At 39.6% G+C, this 18,526-nt stretch overlaps 1 protein-coding gene across 3 annotated transcripts in view; it reads right to left on the reverse strand.

Annotated features, from left to right (window-relative positions):
* LOC143440862 (leukocyte immunoglobulin-like receptor subfamily A member 6) overlaps nucleotides 1-18,526 on the reverse strand; it is a 35,116-nt gene that overhangs the window by 5,079 nt on the left and 11,511 nt on the right. For 2 of the 3 annotated variants that reach the window (XM_076927740.1, XM_076927738.1), the window contains one exon: nucleotides 16,446-16,973. In XM_076927740.1, coding sequence (XP_076783855.1) covers nucleotides 16,804-16,973 — 170 coding nt within the window. In that variant the 3' untranslated portion in view covers nucleotides 16,446-16,803. Of the gene's footprint in view, nucleotides 1-4,129; nucleotides 4,169-16,445; nucleotides 16,974-18,526 lie in introns of those variants that run through there. The other variant, XM_076927739.1, reaches the window with a different exon arrangement.

Consider the following 18,526-nt stretch of genomic DNA (forward strand, 5'->3'; position numbering starts at 1 on the left):
CTCAGGTGGAGTTTGTACAATCAGAGAAATTGTCTATCTCTAGACTGTACACTGTCACTACCCTCAAGAGAACCATGTGCAAATTTTGTATTCACTTCTATCACACTCTCTCAGTTCCTGCTTTATGCCTCTGTGGAACTGTCTATCCTGGGTGTATTATAGAGCTGTACTTACCTAATAAGTGACACTGTGTTTTCCACCCTTTCATTGAGTATGTTTCAAAGTCCATCCATATATTAATACATAAAATTGTTTTGCTTTGTAAAACTATATTTCCTTGCTCTATATCAATACTTTAGCAGTTTCTGAGACCCAGAAACCAATGTATGAAACATGAGACAAACAGTCCTTTGATATAATGAGACTTCATGAAAATTTGTGGTGCCCTACCCCCAAATCACCATGAGAACCATGCAGGAAGGCAGAGGCTGGAACTTCTGCCACAGCAACTTCTGCTTCCTGTTGTCTAGTTCCTCTATGAAGCTGACTGACTTGGTTGTAAGGGGACTTTCCCAGAGCCAAGTTACCTCTGCTCCATCCGTCTAGCCCTTTGTCTATTGGTTCACTCTGAGAGCTCCCTACCCCTCCTCTCACAGCTTCAAGAAGCAATCTTTAAGTTACTGAGAAGTGTCAAACTTTGATAAAGTTAAGATGATTCTGATTTTCTCCCTGAGACAAAAGCAATGAGCTTTTGCTTTTCCCTATAGTGTTGCATTTCTTGGAGAACAGTTCTGATCACAGAGTGGGTAAAAAAGACCACAGTCTCTCAGCTGAGTGGTTCCTGTGTGGAATCCTTTTGCATTGACCATGCTTGTTTTAAGCTTGATGATATGCAGTCTATTCGAACTCATAGATGTGAAACATGAGATGCCTCCTTCTTCCATAGAATTAATATCTGAGGCTTCCAGGTTCTCATGAAATCATGACAGAATAAGGAACATTCTTCAGTGGAGGAAAACATGTGGAAGATGTACACATTCCTGTTTCATTTTTGGAATGATGTGGTCAGATGCTAGAAAGAAGCCCACCAGGGTAATTGCTCACTCATGTCTAAAAGTGACCTAGCCCATGTGAGGCCAGCATCATAATTTAATACCAGCTCCAAACAAGTGCATTATAAGAAAACAAAGCATACATGGATATCTCCTATAAGCATAAGTACTAAGTCTTCAACAAATATCACTCAAACATCACATAACAAAACTTCAGTAAATGGAAGATCTCACATACGATGTTGATCCCATTAGAGCACATCACCCATACAAGTGTATCCATGTGATTTCTTTATGATGCTATTATCCTAAAAAATATTCACTAATATACCATTAATAGAACATTTTCTCTTGTTGGTCATGCAAATTTAGTATAATGCTGTGTAACAAGTTTAATACATAATGAACAAATAAGATTTACCCTATTATACAATGATGGTCCAACAACCCCCCAAACCAGTTATTATCACCAATCACAACAACCAAGTAAAAGTGGAAATAAACACAATAATGTCATGAAGGGAGATAAAGAAACAGCATTAGCCAATTCTCAAAATCTGTTCATTATAAACACTCACCATGAACTAAGGATAGAGAACTCTCTCCCTGAATAAGATCCTACTAAAGATACTAACATTAATATCATATTTAGTGGTAAGAAATGAGAAATTTCACATTAAGTTGGAAAGAAGACAACAATGTCCACTCTCTTCATACAATTTCAACCTTGTACTTGAAGTCCCAGCTAATGAAGTAAGACCAGTAACTGAAGGTACACCTATTCATATTGAAGATCTACAGTTGTCATTCCTGGCTTATTGTATTATTTTCCATGTAGAAATTCTAAATGATTTTGTAAATTTACTTTGTTGAATTAAGCAGTGACTTTTCCTGTGTGTGTGTGTGTGTGTGTGTGTGTGTGTGTGTGTGTGTGTGTTTTGCCTACATGGATATTCATACTCATGAAGACCAGAAGATGTCAAATTATCCGAAACTAGAGTTGTGAGCCAATATGTGGATGCTAGAAGTTGAACCAGAGGCTGCTTAAGGAGCAGCCAGTGCTTAAAACCACTGAGCCACCTCTCCAGTCCCCAAAGAAGTGACTACATCACAATGACTCAAGACTGATTTATTAATAAGTCAATTGCTTTTGCATATGGCAGCAGTTGACGTTTAACTGAAAGTACATCAACTTTATGTATTATTTCCAAACGTGTCACACATGGTTTTACACGGATGGTATGAAGCTGGCCATGGAATGATTATATTACACACATCAATCACACAAATGATATAACAAACAAAGCATGTTAACAATCCCCCACCACAGAACTTTTTCAAACAGCAGCGTGTTAGTGGCTGGCAAGTCTTTACATTTTTATTGGATATTTTATTTATTTACATTTCAGATGTTATCCCCTTTTTTATTCCCCCTCCTCAGAAACAACCCTATCCCATCTCCCCTCCTCCTCTTTGCTTTTATACCATTTTAGTTACATGCAAGTATTAAGGAAAGTTCTAGGTTGTGGAACTAGCAATACAATAGATGCAAATAGTCAAGAAACAAGCAAGACTATAAACACAAATAGTCATGTTGGACTCTAAGGTCCAAAACCAGGGGATATGCTTCCCCAGAAACAAATGGGATTCGCTCACAAATGGGATTCACTGCAATAACAGGAGGTTTATTGATGATAAGATGTTAGCCAGTATACTGGGGTTTCCCTATAAGCAGACAAGAGGAACCCTGAGTCAAAGTTGGAAGCAGTTTTATACAGAATTTACAAGAGCAACCACAAAGGACCACAAATGTTGACTTTCCCATCCTGGAATGTGTCTCTGTGCTCTGGGCCTTCCCCATCCTCAGGTGAGTTCCCTTCAATGTAATCTGAGGAATGTTAATCAGCCTCTCCCTTCCTCCTCTGAATGTTAATCCAGCAAGTGTCCTCTGACTAAGGAATGTCCTCCTCCTAGAATATATCCTGGGACAGTGAATTCTAAGTTCAAACTGAGACCTAAATTTTAAGTTCAAACCAAGACCTGAATATCTCATATCTGGGTCCTACAGTGAGAGAACAAGCAAGGCAATAAACAAAGTTCAGTGATCACTATTTCTAAGGGCTTATCAGGAAGACCAAAATATCTGAGCCAACTTCCCTGTCCTAGCCCAAAGTCATTTTCATGTCTGAAGTTTACTTCTTTGTTCTAGCCTAAGATTTAGATTCCTGCCTGAAATTACTTCTTTGTTCTAGCCTAATGTCAGATTCCTGCCTGAAGCCCATTTCCTTGTCCTTGATGAATGTCAGATTCCTGCCAAGCAGTGCATTTTCTTTTGAGAGGCCACACAATTAGCATGTGGTAGTGAGTGAAGGGTCCCAGAATCCCCAAGAGAGTTGCAAGACCTGATTGTTGTCCAGTTATTTTTCTTTCTGAAATCTGATTTATGCTTGTAGTTATTGTTATTGAGCCAAATACCTTGTTCTTGGTAAAAAGGACAGGCTCTCAAGGTACAGTGAGGAACTTGGTGATTTATAACGAATGAAAATGTTACATTAAAGTAAGAGAAAGTCAGAGACACATGAAGTTAAGCATCTTTAGGACAGGATTTTTTCTACTGTCATGTAGTAGGAAGAGAGGAGGTATCAGTCAACAAAAGTCCACAGTAAGTGGAAAAGAAATAGTCTTAATCTAGTGTGGAAATGCTCTGTACTCCATGTCCTCTCCCTGAACCTAAACATACATACTCCCTGAACAGTGCTGAAAACATAAGCCTCAGATTCTCTTAAAGAAACACTTTGAATCCCCGGATATATTTCCCAGAATCTGCCACCAGGGAGGGATACAGTGCTCTCTTCTCTTTGTCTCCCAGATGAGTATCAGATCTGTCTCTGATTGTGCCAGGCCTTTAACTGCAGAATCCCCAAAACAAGGAGGATCAAGCCAAGCACAGCCATCAGGATGATGTTTTCCACTGTATGATCCTGGGGTTTTGATGCTGGAGACAGTGCACAAACAGGTCAGGGCAGAGAAAGTCACTCCTAGGTGAGTGGATGTCCAAGCACAGCACCTGAATCTACTGGATAAGGAAGACTTGATCCTCTGCATCCCACCCTTAATGGAGTACTCCAATTACTCACCTGCCTTGGCTTCTGATGAGTTGATAGTCTCAGATGCTCCTGAAAAAAGCAAAAGGAAAAAGGTAGGATGTATGAAGTACTTAAGAAACCTGGGCCTTTCACATGGGATTCATATTATTTCTTTTATTGCTTGAATATTAGTTTAATCACATAATTTCTTGAAGATTCTTTCCCTGTTAGGGTAGAGCTGTCTCTGTTTTACCAACAACAGCTAATTCCCATGTTGCTTCATTGCATATATCAATGCACAAATATATCAGTGAACATATACATACACATTGATAGGTTCTACTATGAAGTGATATATGTATGCAGAGAGTGGTAAAATCATAAACTTGTAAAGACATATTAACAAGACATGTTAATGTGAATGGATTTGTAATAATAAATATATTTAACCCTATGATATATATATATAATCACCAGTGTACATGCATGTTTATATTCTATATACAAAATACAGACATAAAATGTGAAGCAGGAAAAATGTGATTTGCAAGAAATTCATTCTGCTTGCCAGACATAAGTGCAAATAGAGATCACTACATTAAACCATGTAAATCAGACTCAAAAAGACAAATACCACAAAATGTGTTCACTCACAGGTGTTATATAGACACACATAAATTCATATACATGATAGCTTTCATGTCTTAATAAAGAATCATATTTTTGCATCAGACAGAAGCCAATAAATGGATCCACAACTGGTCAAAATGCAGAGAAGTGATCATGAGTGCCCAGCTCTAATTAATACATATATAACACAATTTCTGTATTGAAAACCAGGAGAATCTCATTGAAAATTTGTCAGAGAGATTGTTAAGAGCTGGGTGACCAGGATGCTTGTTTAGGGATTGTGTATTTTAGCTATTACAGGGTAGATGTACCCATAATATATCAACAATATGGTTGCCTAAAGAAGACCTGAATAATTACACCAGCATTTCTTGGCTAATCTTTTTATATTCATAATTTTGTGCCCTTGATTTCTCCTCACATGAGATAGTCACTTTCATACCTCTGTAGACCTTAAAGCCTGGCTGAGCTCTGAATTTGACTTTGGAGTGAATCCTTGCAAGGCAATTAGAGGCTCTGTCCTAGATCCTCCCTACAAAGATCCTACTGTTCAGTCTCAAGATCCTCTTGGTTTCTCCAGGGTTGATTTACTTCTGCTATTCTCTGTCTCATTGCTCAGCTTTTAGCCATCCTCTGCTTCCAAATGAGGTGTAAAGACCTGGGACAGAAAGAAACACTCATTTTCCAGCACTGGAGACCTGAGTCCCAGAGTCAGTTCTGAAAGAGAGTTTCTTGTGAGTTTATCCCTCACTGAACAGACATCCCATCTCTAAAGCCTCCTGAGTTCTCTGGACTTTGCTGAAGTTAAATCCATGCTAGACTATAAGGCTTAGCCTCTCCAAGACAATAATATATCCTAAACCTCTTCATATCTCACCCACACAGAGCATGGCTGTGTAAGTGAACATCATGGTTTCTCTTCACAGTAGATCCAAGTAAATAGGCATCACATTGAGAGTCACTTTGTTGAAAGGTCAACATCCCCACAAAAAGGGGAAATGAGAGCAGCTGTCTTTCACCTCCCTGTCACTTTGACTTGGACAGACAACAAACTCTGAACTTACTTCTCATAAAAAGGTCACCTCCCCCAATACCATTCACTTCTGCTTAATGTGTCCTCAATGCAGTGAGGGCCAACATGCAGCAACTCACAGAACCTGTGCCTCTCTTCAGTTACTGGCCACTTTCAGCTGAGGATGGCAGAGGGAGGATCCTTCCCCTGTACAGCTGCACCATGTGGTGTTCCTCAGTCTTTCCACCCATCTGTCTTCACTCCACCATAAGGTCCTCACCATGGCCACTAATCTAACCACCCTGGAGATACTTCATAAATATTCAGGCTGGGGATATAAGGCAAAAACACCAGTAGCAGAGACACGCTGATCTCCTGACCTTAGTTCATATGGGCCTTCATCCTGGGGATGAGCACAGAGGAGAACACAGAAAGCTGAGGGAGAAAACACAGCAGGTCTCATGGTTGCAAGTGGGGGTTTTCTCTAAAGAAGAGCCCCCTGAAGGGAACTAACTCTTTCCATAGCAACATCATCATCTTTCCTCTCTCTGGAAACAACCATCAGAGCTGTTCTTGTCTCCTTGCTGTTAGTGTTTTCTGGGGCAGAATTCCTTATGGTAGGATCAGGAATGATAATCTCTTTAATATCAATGTTTCTCATTCTCTGTGCCAGTTAGAATGCATGTAATCTCTGAGGTTCCTCATGTAAAGCAATTTGTGAATACTTCAGACTAATCTCCTTTATGAATATCAGTGCAAAAATACTCAATAAAATTCTTGCAAACTGATTCCAAGAACACATCAAAACAATCATCCATCAGGAACAAATAGATTTCATCTCAGGGATGCAGGTATGATTTAATATACTGAAATCCAATTACATAATCCACTATATAAACAAACTCAAAAGAAAAAATAACCACATGATCATCTAATTAGATGCTGAGAAAGAATTTGACAAAATTACATCCTTTCAGGGTAAAAGTTTTAGAAAGATCAGAAATTCAAGGCCCATACCCAAACATAGTAAAAGCATTATATAGCAAGCGAACATCAAACTAAATGGATGAAACTTGAAGCAATCCCACTAAAATCAAGGACTAGACAAGGCTGCCCACTCTCTCCCTATCAATTCTATATAGTACTTGAAATCCTAGATAGAGCAATTAGACAACAAAAGGAGGACAATGGGATACAAATTGGAAAGGAAGAAGTCAAAATATCACTATTTGCAGTAATATGATTGTATACTTAAGTGACCTCAATATTTCCACCAGAGAACTCCTGAACCTGGTAAACATCTTCAGCAAAGTGTCTGGATATAAAATCAACTCAAGTCAGTAGCCTTCCTCTACTCAAAGGATAAACAGGCTGAGAAAGAAATTAGGGAATAACACCCTTCACAATAATCACAAATATTATAAAATACCTTGGTGTGAATCTAAATATCTGTATGACAGAACTTCCAGTCTCTGAAGAAAGAAATCAAAGATCTCAGAAGATCTCCCATGCTCTTGGATTGGCAGGATTAATATAATAAACATGGCTATCTTGACAAAAGCATCTACATATTCAATGCAATCCCCATCAAAATTCCAAATCAATTCTTCATCAAGTTTGAAAGAGAATTTGCAAATTCATTTGGAATAACAAAAGACCCAGGAAAACAAAAACTATTCTTAACAATAAAAGAACTTCTGGGGGAATAACCATCCATGACCTCAAGCTGTATTACAGACCAATAGTGATAGAAAACACTGCATGGTACGGGTACAGAGACAAGCAGATAGATCAATGAAATAGAAGTGAAGGGCTAGAAATGATCCTACACACCTATGGTCATTTTATCTTTAACAAAGGAGCTAAAACAACCCATTAGAATAAAGACAGCCTTTTCAACAAATGGTGCTTGTTCACTTGGTAGTCAGCATGTAAAAGAATGCAAATTGATCCATTCTTACCTCCTTGTACAAAGCTCAAATCGAAATGGATCAAGGACCTCCACATAAAACCAGACACAGTGAAACTAATAGAAGGGACAGTGGGGAAGAGCCTCAAACACATGAGTACAGGAGGAAATTTTCTGAACAAAATCCCAATGGCTTGTGCTCTAAGATCAAGAATCGACAAATGGGACCTCATAAAACTGAAAAGCTTCTGTTAGGCAAAGGACCCTATCAATAGGACAAAACAGTAACCAACAGACTGGGAAAAGATCTTTAGCAATCCTACATCTGATAGAAGGCTAATATCCAATATACAAAGAACTAAAGAAGTGAGACTCCAGAGAGCCAAATAACCCTAATAAAAATGAGGTACAGAGCTAAACAAAAAGTTTTGAACTGAGGAATTTCAAAATGGCTGAGAAGCACTTAAAGAAATGTTCAACATCCTTAGTCATCGGGGAAATACAAATCGAAACAACACTCAGATTCCACCTCACACCAGTTAGAATGCCTAGGATCAAAACTCAGGTGACAGAAGATGCTGGCAAGGATGGAGAAAGAATAGTCCTCTATTCCTGGTGGGATTGTAAGCTGGTATAAAAACTGTGGAAATCAGTCTGGTATTTCCTCAGAAAATTGGAAATAGTTTGAACACTCCTGGGCATATACCCAGAAGATGCTCCAACATATAACAAGGATAGATGCTCCACTATGTTCATTACAGCCTTGTTTATAATAGCAAAAACCTGTAAAGAACCCAGATGTTCTTCAACAGAGGAATGGATACAGAAAATGTGGTAATTCCATGTATACACACACTTCAAATAATTATGTTAAATAGACTTATTTTATTTTTTCTAATTTTCTTACGTTTATGCTTCAGTTTTTATTTGAGATATTTCCTAATTCTTTTTAGCACTTATATTTGTTTTTAATTATTTTTTTATTGGATATTTTATTTACATTTCAGATGCCATCCCCTTTTTCTATTTTCCCTTCCTAGAAAACCCCTATACCATGCCCCCTTCTCCTTTTTGCTTTTATACAATTTTTTAATGTTAATCAAAGCTTTATAAGTTTGGTAATGCTCAATATCAATCAGAAGGGTAACCCAATACCCAACCTAGATATATCAACTATCTGTGAATGGTGGAGACATGTGAACATCTGCCTCCATGTACCCCCCTTTCTCTCTCTCATCACCTAGCTCCTCCTCTCCTTCTCCTCCTCCTCTCCTTACTCCTCCTCTTCGTGTCTGTACTCCTCCCACCTTGGCTCCTCCTACATATCACGCTTCCGGTTAAAATAAAACTTTTCTCTCAAAATACAGTTAGAGCATAACTATACCAATTTGTGTTAGTAAGGTGCAAGATAGACCTAATTCCCAGTACATCATTTTGTTGACTAACCAGAACCTCTCTCATCTCTCCTAACTAAAACACTTAGGTCTGAACCTGGCTTTTTTTCTTGGCTTTAGAATGAATGTCAGCTGAAAACCATCCTCTCAAATCTTTTCTCTCAAAGTAAATAGCCAGAATTGGGTATGAGACTATAAGTTTTCAACCCAGGCAGAAATCCAGAATGACTGGGTTAACTGAAATTATGGGAAGGAAGTACAAAGCATAGCTTCTAAAACTTAACCGATTTATAGAGACCGCTGAATACCTGGACAGTTCCTATACTACAAAACATTAGAGAATCCTATCTTCAGCCTTCTGGCCCAGGATCATCTGACAGACCTTGTGATGCAGAATTATTAAGGGCTGATTACTCTGTCTAGGCAGATATAATTAGTAGACTAATCCACAAGTGTGTCCTTTTCTGGACAGTCATTTGTCTGTAGATGGAAAGAGGCAATTCTTGCCTAGTGGCTGTCTCACCACAACTTGAGTAACTTCTAAGATGCCCAATTCCTTCTTAGAATCCAAAGCAGGAAGCTGTCAGGAGCAGACAGGTCTCTAATCAAAAATGGACATTAATACAGAAGAGTTTGTAACATCAATTCTGTGGACTTCCATTTTGAAAATCAACTATCTATGTAAGGTAATCTGGACTCTTGTCTGTTAACTCCTCTTAGCTATTTCTAAATAAAATATAGAAAACACCCTAACAATAAACTCAAAATGATGAATTTGCTATAGGCCCTTAACTCACAGACTAACCATCTCAAATCACTTAAAAATGTTAAAGAAGGACTGGGTCTACGCCTTGTATTCCTAAATGAGTTATACAGGCACAATGGCTATGAAAGTGACAATATTCATCTCACTTTTATATCAATAAGAAGCTCATACCAATGAAAAGCTTAAATTTGAAAGCAAAGTAAATTTTGTACCATTTAAGAAATGATAACTTCATCTTAATAAATATTATACATATTTCTACCAATAGGTTATGGCTATGCAATAAATCCTAGATAATCCTCCCTGTTCCAACAGAACCACTACTTTCCCTAGAAAGACAGCCCAATATTAACCACCTCAGTCCACAAGCCTAGGGAATAGGGGCACTGACTCTTCATTAACTTCTTCACGCTGATTACAGGCATTGAGATATTAGAAGAGGGGCGGGGGAGGGGGGAGAGTAAATTGATAAGCCTCTGATGCTGTGTCCAAACTGCATCCAGCTGGAATTCCAGAACATCAGAAGTTCAAGCAGGTCTGATCAGCTTGCTTGATGAGTGGATACAACAAGCCTGTGTACTCTGCAATATACAATTCTCAAAACAGATGTTAGTATAAAGAGAATTTTTTGTTTGAATTCTAGAATCTAGTCTTCTGGCAGCCTGCTTCTGTCATGTGTAATCCATATAATTCTGGGAGTTTCTATGACGGTGTGCTCCCACCATTCTCCCATTTCCTCCTTCCTGCTCTCAAATTCCCCAACACTGTGGAATTCAAACTTTCAGGCACCAAGTCCCTTCACTTCCACTGATGCTTAACCCCTTACCCCATACCCCCCCCTTCAATTACTATGAGTGTAGGCTCCCTTTCCTGAAATTCCCCAAACTAGGGAATACAAATTTTCAGGCACCAATGCCATTCACTTTCACTGATGCCTGGTAAGGCCACCCTCTACTACCTATACAGGTGGAGCCATGAGTCCTTCCCTTTGTGTTCTCAGGCTGGAGATTTTAGAATGGCTACCCCAGCTTGTTTCTTAGGACCATTTGCTTGAAAAATTGTTTTCCAGCCTTTTACTCAAAGGTAGAATCTGTCTTTGTCACTGAGGTGGGTTTCCTGTATGCTGCAAAATGCTGGGTTTTGTTTATGTATCCAGTACACTAGCCTATGTCCTTTAATTGGGGAATTGAGTCCATTGATGTTAAAAGATATTAAGGAACAAATATTCTTGCTTCCTGTTATTTTTGTTATTAGAGGTGGAAGTATCTTTGTGTGCTATCTTCTTTTGAATTTGTTGGAAGAGGGTTACTTTCTTGCTCTTTCTAGGGTATAATTTCCCTCCTTGTATTGTAGCTTTCCTGTTATTATCCTTTGTAATGCTGGGTTTATGGAAAGATATTCCACAAAATAGAAACAGAAGGAACACTACCCAATTTGTTCTATGACGCTACAATCAAGCTCATACCTAAACAGCACAAAGACCCAACAAAGAAAGAGAACTTCAGACCATTCTCCCTTATGAATATCAATGGAAAAATCTTCAATGAAATTCTCGAAAATCGAATCCAAGAATACATCCAACAATCATCCATCATGATCAAGTAGGACTTATCTAATTCTCTTAAGTATATGCTTCAGTTTTTATCTAAGATAATCCTGCTTCTTTTTTAGTACTTTTGAAAGTTTGTTTTTATTTGTGTGTGTGTGTTTGTGAACGCACATGCATGTGTGGAGGGCAGGGGGTACTGTGCACTTGAGTTCAAGTACCTGTCAGATGTCACAGAGCTAAATTTACAGGCAGTTGTGATAAATCTGAGATACTTGATAGAATCTGAACTTGAGTTCTCCGAAAGAGCAGTACACTATCTTAAACCCCAAGCTCTTACTTAGGATATTTGGGTTTCAGTCTGGATATATATATATAAAACTATGGACTCAAATGTGCACTCTAATACTTTAGCTTCCCAAACACTGGTGTTACAAGTGTGTACCACTATTCCTAGACAATAATCCTCCTCCTCTTCCTCTTCCTCCTCCTCCTCCTCCTGCTCCTCCTTATCATCCTTCTGCTTCTCCTCCTCCTCCTCCTCTTCCTCCTCCTCCTCCTCCTCTTCTTTCTGAAAATGGATCTTTAAAGTAACTAACTCTGGTTGGCCAGGAACTCAATATATACCAGACTGACCTCTAACATTTGTCAATCAACCTGCCTCTGCCCCCTGAGTGCTGGGATTACAGGCTTGTACCACTTAACCCAGTTTTTTAGAATAGCTCCTTATGGCATTCACTAGTGAAAGATTCCCATCTAGGAAGTTTCTCTACCTCAGCATCACATATGAGCAAGATCACAAGAAATTCACCTTTCCTTTGTGTCACATGATTGTCAGAGGGCACCTATTATTCTCCACTTTGGCTCCTGGGTCCACGAATTCTACTGATCAAAAGACATCAGTGGCAAGGTGTATCAATATCAAACCATTTTGATAACCTATAAATTCTATTTCTCTATATGCATGATTTTTACACTTTGGATATAACAGAAAAATTCACACTGCACAATATATCCCAAACTTTTCACTACATCCATTTGAAATGGAATAGTCACATAGTCTATCAGACCCAGCAACCCCTCCATCCTCTTTCTTGTATGTACGCCTATGACCAGTCATCCCAGTATGTCACAGTATCACTTTTTATGGGTATCTGATTTCCCTGGCCTTGAGAATAAGTGATAGGATATTCTCTCTGTTTGAACCCAGAGACTCCTGCGTGCTCAACAGGTGCTCTATCTGAGCTACATCCTCAGCTGTGATGATCCTGTGAACTCAGAGACACTGCCCTCCCCAGGGTATCATTCTCAGGAGGAGCAGGTGCTGCCCTCTACTGGCAGGATGAGCTACATGTAATGAACTTGCATCATCACATGGCATCCAATCTACCTTCTGTGGTGGGTCAGATGTTGAGTCACAGCAATAGCAACATTGTCCCTGGTTTTGAAGAAGAAGAGGAGGAGGAGGAATTGGAGGAAGAAGAGGGGGAGGAAGAGAATGAAGAGGAGGAGGGAGAGGAGTAGGAAGAAGAAGGAAGAGGAGGAGGAAGAGGAGGAGGAGGAGAAGGAGGAGGAGGAGGAAAAGGAGGAGGAAGAGGAGGAGAAACAACAGCAACAACAATTCCCTAGAAACGTGGACATTCTTGTCCCATGGTACCGCATTTATAATCTACTCTTTGTGCACCACAACCACTAAGCACACAGCTGGATAGATTCTGTTAGCTTAGCTCTGCAGTCCTGTGTGTCCATCAGTGCCCAACCAACTGAGAATTACTACCGATACTACTCACAATCATGCTCATGGTCATAAATAGAAGTCTTTCTGTCCTCACCTGGCTTTAGTTTTGGGAAAAATCTATGTGCATGGTCATTAGTGAGGGATCTCAGTTTGTGTGACTACCTTACATCCACTCTGCACATGTATGTTTGGATATTTTGAGTAGGAATTTATTGCCTCTCAGCTAGCAAGTACAAATCTCTAGTGGTATCTGGACAATACCATGAGAAGTCCCTGAGACTGAAGATCTTAAATGGTGGTTATCAGGGTCCTGTGGACGTTTATGAGGCTGTAGAAATCAGATGGTATTTATTTGGATCACATGCCCAGCAATGTTTCCTAAGGTCCTCCTGGGTAGACAGTGACTTTTAAATCTACATTTCTAACCATGATAGATCATCACTTAGACTTGGGGCTAACATGTGTGCCAACACATTAATAATTTTGCTCTTTGTAAGAGAATGATCTGGGGAGGAACATGTTTTCAGATATGACACCATGCCAACCAATCAAGTTAGTATCACAGACCTGGACTCACTGCTTCCTCCAAATGTCAGTGTGCATATCTGTGTAGTTTGACTAAAAATTGTGCACATAGGCTCATATATTTGAATGCTTAGTCACAAAGGACTGAAACTCTTTGACCAGGTGAAAATAATTATGGAGTGACCTTGCTGAAGGAAGTGTGTCACTGAGGCATGGGCTTTGAGGGTTCCAAATCCCATGCCGAACTCAGTCACTCATTCTTTGAACCTGCAGATCAGGATGTAGTTCTCAGCTAATGGTCCAGCACCATGTGTGCCCCACCATGATAATAATGACTAAACCTCTGAAACTGTAACCAAGACCACAGTTAAATATTTTCTATTATATAAGAGCTGTCTCTTAGGTACAATTATTATCAAGATGAAGATATAAATTCTTAAATGGCACCAATTTACTTTATTTACAATTTTAAGGTTTTCATTGGTACGAGCTTCTTGTTGATATAAAAGTGAGATGAATATTGTTACTCTCATAAGCATTGTACCTAGTATAACACATTTACAAATACAAGGCTTAGACCCAGTCCTTCTTTAACTTTTTTAACTGATTTGAGATGGTTAGCCTGTGAGTTAAGGAACTATAGCAAATTCATGGCTTGGAGATTATTGTTAGGGTGTTTTCTATGTTTTATTTAGAAATAGCTGAGTGGAGTTAACAGACAACAGTCCAGATTACCTTACATGGATAGCTGGTTTTCAAAACGTCAGAAGTCCACAGAATTGATGTGACAAACATTTCTGTATTAATGTTCATTTTGATTAGAGACCTGTCTGCTCCTGACAGCTTCCTGTATTGAATTCTAAGAAGAAATTGAGCATCTTTGGAGTTGCTCCAGTTGTGGTGAGACAGCCACTAGACAAGAATTGCCTCTTTCCATCTACAGACAAATTACTGTCCAGAAAAGGACACACTTGCAGAATAGTTGACTGATTATATCTGCCTAGACAGAGTAATCAGCCCTTAATAATTCTGCAGCACTAAGGTCTGTCAGATGATCCTGGGCCAGAAGGCAGAAGAACAGATATTCCAACATTTTGTAGTAGAGAGAGTGTCTAGGTGTTCAGAGGTTTCTATAAATTGACTAAGTTTTAGAAGCTATGCTTTGTGCTTCCCACAATTATAGTTAACTCAGTCATTCTGGATTTCTGACGGGGTTGAAAACTTATAGTCTCATAGCCAATCCTGTCTATTTACCTTGAGAGAAAAGATTTGAGTGGATGGTCTTCAGCTAACATTCATTCTAAAGCCAAGGAAAAAGCCAGGTTCAGAACTAAGTTTTTTAGTTAAGATAGATGACAGAGGTTCTGGTTAGTCAACAAAATGATGGACTGGGTATCAGGACTATCTTGTACCTCACTGGTACAAATTGGCATAATTATGCTCTAATTGTATTTTGAGAGAAAAGTTTTATTTTAACAAGAAGGGTGATATGTAGGAGGAACTTAGGTGGGAGGAGTACTGAGAGGAAGAGAAGGAGTAAGGAGAGAAGGAGAAGAAGGAGAGGAGAAGCTAGGTGATGAGAGGGAGAAAGAGGGGGGAGACAGGGAGGCAGATGTTCACGTGTCTCCACCAGTCAATATAGTTGATATATCTAGGTTGGGTATTGGGTTACACCTCTGATTGAGCATTACCAAACTTATAAAGCCTTTGATTAACATTTTGTAAAACAAAATGTATAAGTGCAAAAAGGAAAAGGGGGCATGGGAAAGGGGTTTTCTAAGGGGGGAATGGGGAAATGGGATGGCATCTGAAGTGTAAATAAAATATCCAATAAAAAATGAAAAAAATAGTTGTCTGAATTAAATGGATCCTTTTACAGCAATAGAACAGTGATTAAGACAGTATCTAATAGAATGGTGGAGTACATGTGTATTAACAGGTACTTGTGAAGCCCTCAGCTTGAGTTCTTTAGGTATACAGTTATCCTCAAACCCAAACCCAAAGGCTTACTATAAGGCTGCTAAGCCCCTTGTGTTCTTTCCACATCATTCTTCAGCTCCAACATATGGAGAGTATTCAGCACATGCATCTGAGTCACTTTAGAACAGTTTATCTCTGCTGTTTGGCCTTGAGATCCAGTAACTTTAACAATGATCATCTGTGTGACTATTGGTTGGGAACTGCCCACTGAAGCCTGGCTTCCTTGGGTTCACAACTGAAGACAATGAATTCTTCTCCCCCTGAAACCGTCAGAAGTGCATAGTTCAGGAAGGAGGGCTAAGAAGAAGAAATGAGCAGGTAAAGGTGACTTGGGGTGGGTGAATAATCAAGTTAGAATGGATATTAGAGAGAATGAGGATATGATAGTTTGAATATGCCCTCCATAGACTAAAGAATGTGAATACTTATCTCCCGGTGTTGGCGCTGTTTGGAGAAGTTAAGATCTAGCCTTTGGAGGAAGTATGTCCCTGAACAGCCAGAACTCAGAAAAATAAGGGTCTTGAATGGTAAGGCATCCAGTGGGAGGACTGGGAATTGAGGAATAAATAAGACAAGAAATAAATACAAAAAGCAGTCACTTGGATCAGGAGTTCCTGCATAGCCTGATGATTTATGCTAAGCATGTTTTACAAGTGTATTCTATTTGTAAGGAGAAAATGAGTCAAGGTCAGCAGAAAGCTAAATCAGACAATGGTGACAAAGCAAGCACAAAATATCACCAACACAGATGGTTGAGGACTGATAATCACAGTCCAGGGAGGAAATCAAGTCCCCAGAATCTACAGCATTGACACTTTTTTTCTCCAATTTCATGTTTTTTATTTATTTTTATTTTACATTCCACTCACTGACCCAATTCCAGTCACCCCGTCCAACAGTCCTTCCCCCATACCCCCTGCCCTTCTCCTCTGGGTGGGTAGCCCAACCCCTACCACCACCCACCCAGTATCCTCACCAAACCTGGAACTTCAAGTGTCTGAGAATTAGCTGTTTATTCTCCCACTGAGGCCAGACAAGGCAGCCCAGCTAGAAGAGTATCCCACATATAGGCAACAGATATTGCAATAGCCCCCACTTCACTTGTGCAGGAACCACATGAAAGTCAAGCAACACATCTGCTACATATGTTCAGGGAGGCCTAGGTCCAGCCTGTGTATGTTCTTTGGTTGGTGGTTCAGACTCTTGAGAGGCCCAAGAGTTCAGGTTAGTTGACTCTTTTATCTTCCTGTGTTGTTCCCATCCCCTTCAGGGCCAACAATTCTTCCTTCTGTTCTTCCATAAGAATCCCCAATCTCCATTCACTGATTGGCTGTGGGTGTCTGTATCTGTCTAACTCAGCTTCTGAGTGGAGCCTCTTAGACAACATGCTGCTGTCTGCAAGCATAACAGAGTTTCAATAATAGTGCTAAGGATTATTGCTTGCCCTTGCGATGGTCTCAAGTTGGGCCGGTTATAGGTTGGCCATTCCCTCAGTCTCTGTTCCCTCTGCTACGGCTGCAGTACTTGTAGATAGGATAAATTTTGGTTTGAAGGGTTTGTGGTTGGGTTTTTGTCTCTATCACTCCACTGGGGTTTCTGTCTGGACAGAAGGTGGCCTCTTTCAGGATTTATATCCCCAGTGTAGTAAGTCACTGCTAAGGTCACCCCCATTGATTCTTGGACACCTCCCTTGTTCCAGGTCATGTCTCATCCTGGAGACCACCCCTACCTCCTCAACACCATCATTGCAGATTTCCATTCATTTTCATGGCCATCTAGCAACTTCTCCTATCCATCCCCACACCTGATCCTGAATCCTCCATCCCTCCTCTCTCCCAGTTCCTTCCCTCCATCTGCCTCTTATGACTATTTTATTCCTCCTTCTAAGTGATATTCAAGCATTCTTGCTTGGGCCTTCCTCATTGTTTAGTTTCTTTGGGTCCATGGAGTATAACATGGTACTTATATTTTATGGCTAATATCCACTTATGAGTGAGTACATATCATGAATGTCTGTTTAAGACTGGATTACCTCATTCAGGATGATATTCTCAAGTTCCACCATTTGCCTGCAAATTCCTGATGATTTTGTTGTTAATATCTGACCATGGTGTAGCTGTGCTATCTTTTTTCTACTCTTCAATTGAGGGACATCTAGGTTGTTCACAGTTTCTGGCTATTTCTAAAAAGGTGCTATGAACATAGTTGAGCAAATGTCTTTGTGAAATGTTGGAGCATCTCTTGGGTATATACCCAGTAGTGGGATATCTGGGTCTTCAGGTAGAACTACTGTCAATTTTCTCAGGAACTACCAGATTGATTTTCAAAGTGGTTGTACCATTTTACAATCCCAGTAGCAATGGAGGAGTGTTTCTCTTTTCCCACATCCTTGCCAGCATCTGCTATCACCTGAACTTAGCCATTCTGACTGGTGTGGGGTAGAATCTGAGTGTTGTTTTGATTTGCATTTCCCTGATGACTAAGCACTTTGAAAATGTCTTTAAGTGTGTCATGGCATTCTAGATTTTTTTGTTGAGAATTCTCAGTTTAGAACTATACCCTATTTTTAATTGGGTCCTTTGAGTTGTTCATGTCTAACCTCTTGCGTTCTTTATAAATTTTGGACATTAATCTTTTGTCAGATGTAGGGTTGGTGAAGATCCTTTTCCAATTTGTGGATTGCCAATTTGTCCTACTAACAGTGCTATTTGCCTTACAAAACTTTGCAGTTTCATGAGGTCCCATTTATCAAATACAACTTTGACTCTTGGCTGCAACCCCAGACCAGCATTGCCAAGTCTGCACCTGGATAAGGACACAAAGCTAATATTTCCTTTGTCCTTTCATCTGAGCCTCTGAAAAAACCTTGGGTAGGTCTGGTTCCCAACAACTTGATGTGGACTTTGAATGTTTAAAGAATTGAGCCATTTTCATTTCCACTTGCCGTT

This window comes from Arvicanthis niloticus, chromosome 30 (assembly GCF_011762505.2).
Source record: "Arvicanthis niloticus isolate mArvNil1 chromosome 30, mArvNil1.pat.X, whole genome shotgun sequence".
Classification (NCBI taxonomy): Eukaryota; Metazoa; Chordata; class Mammalia; order Rodentia; family Muridae; genus Arvicanthis; species Arvicanthis niloticus.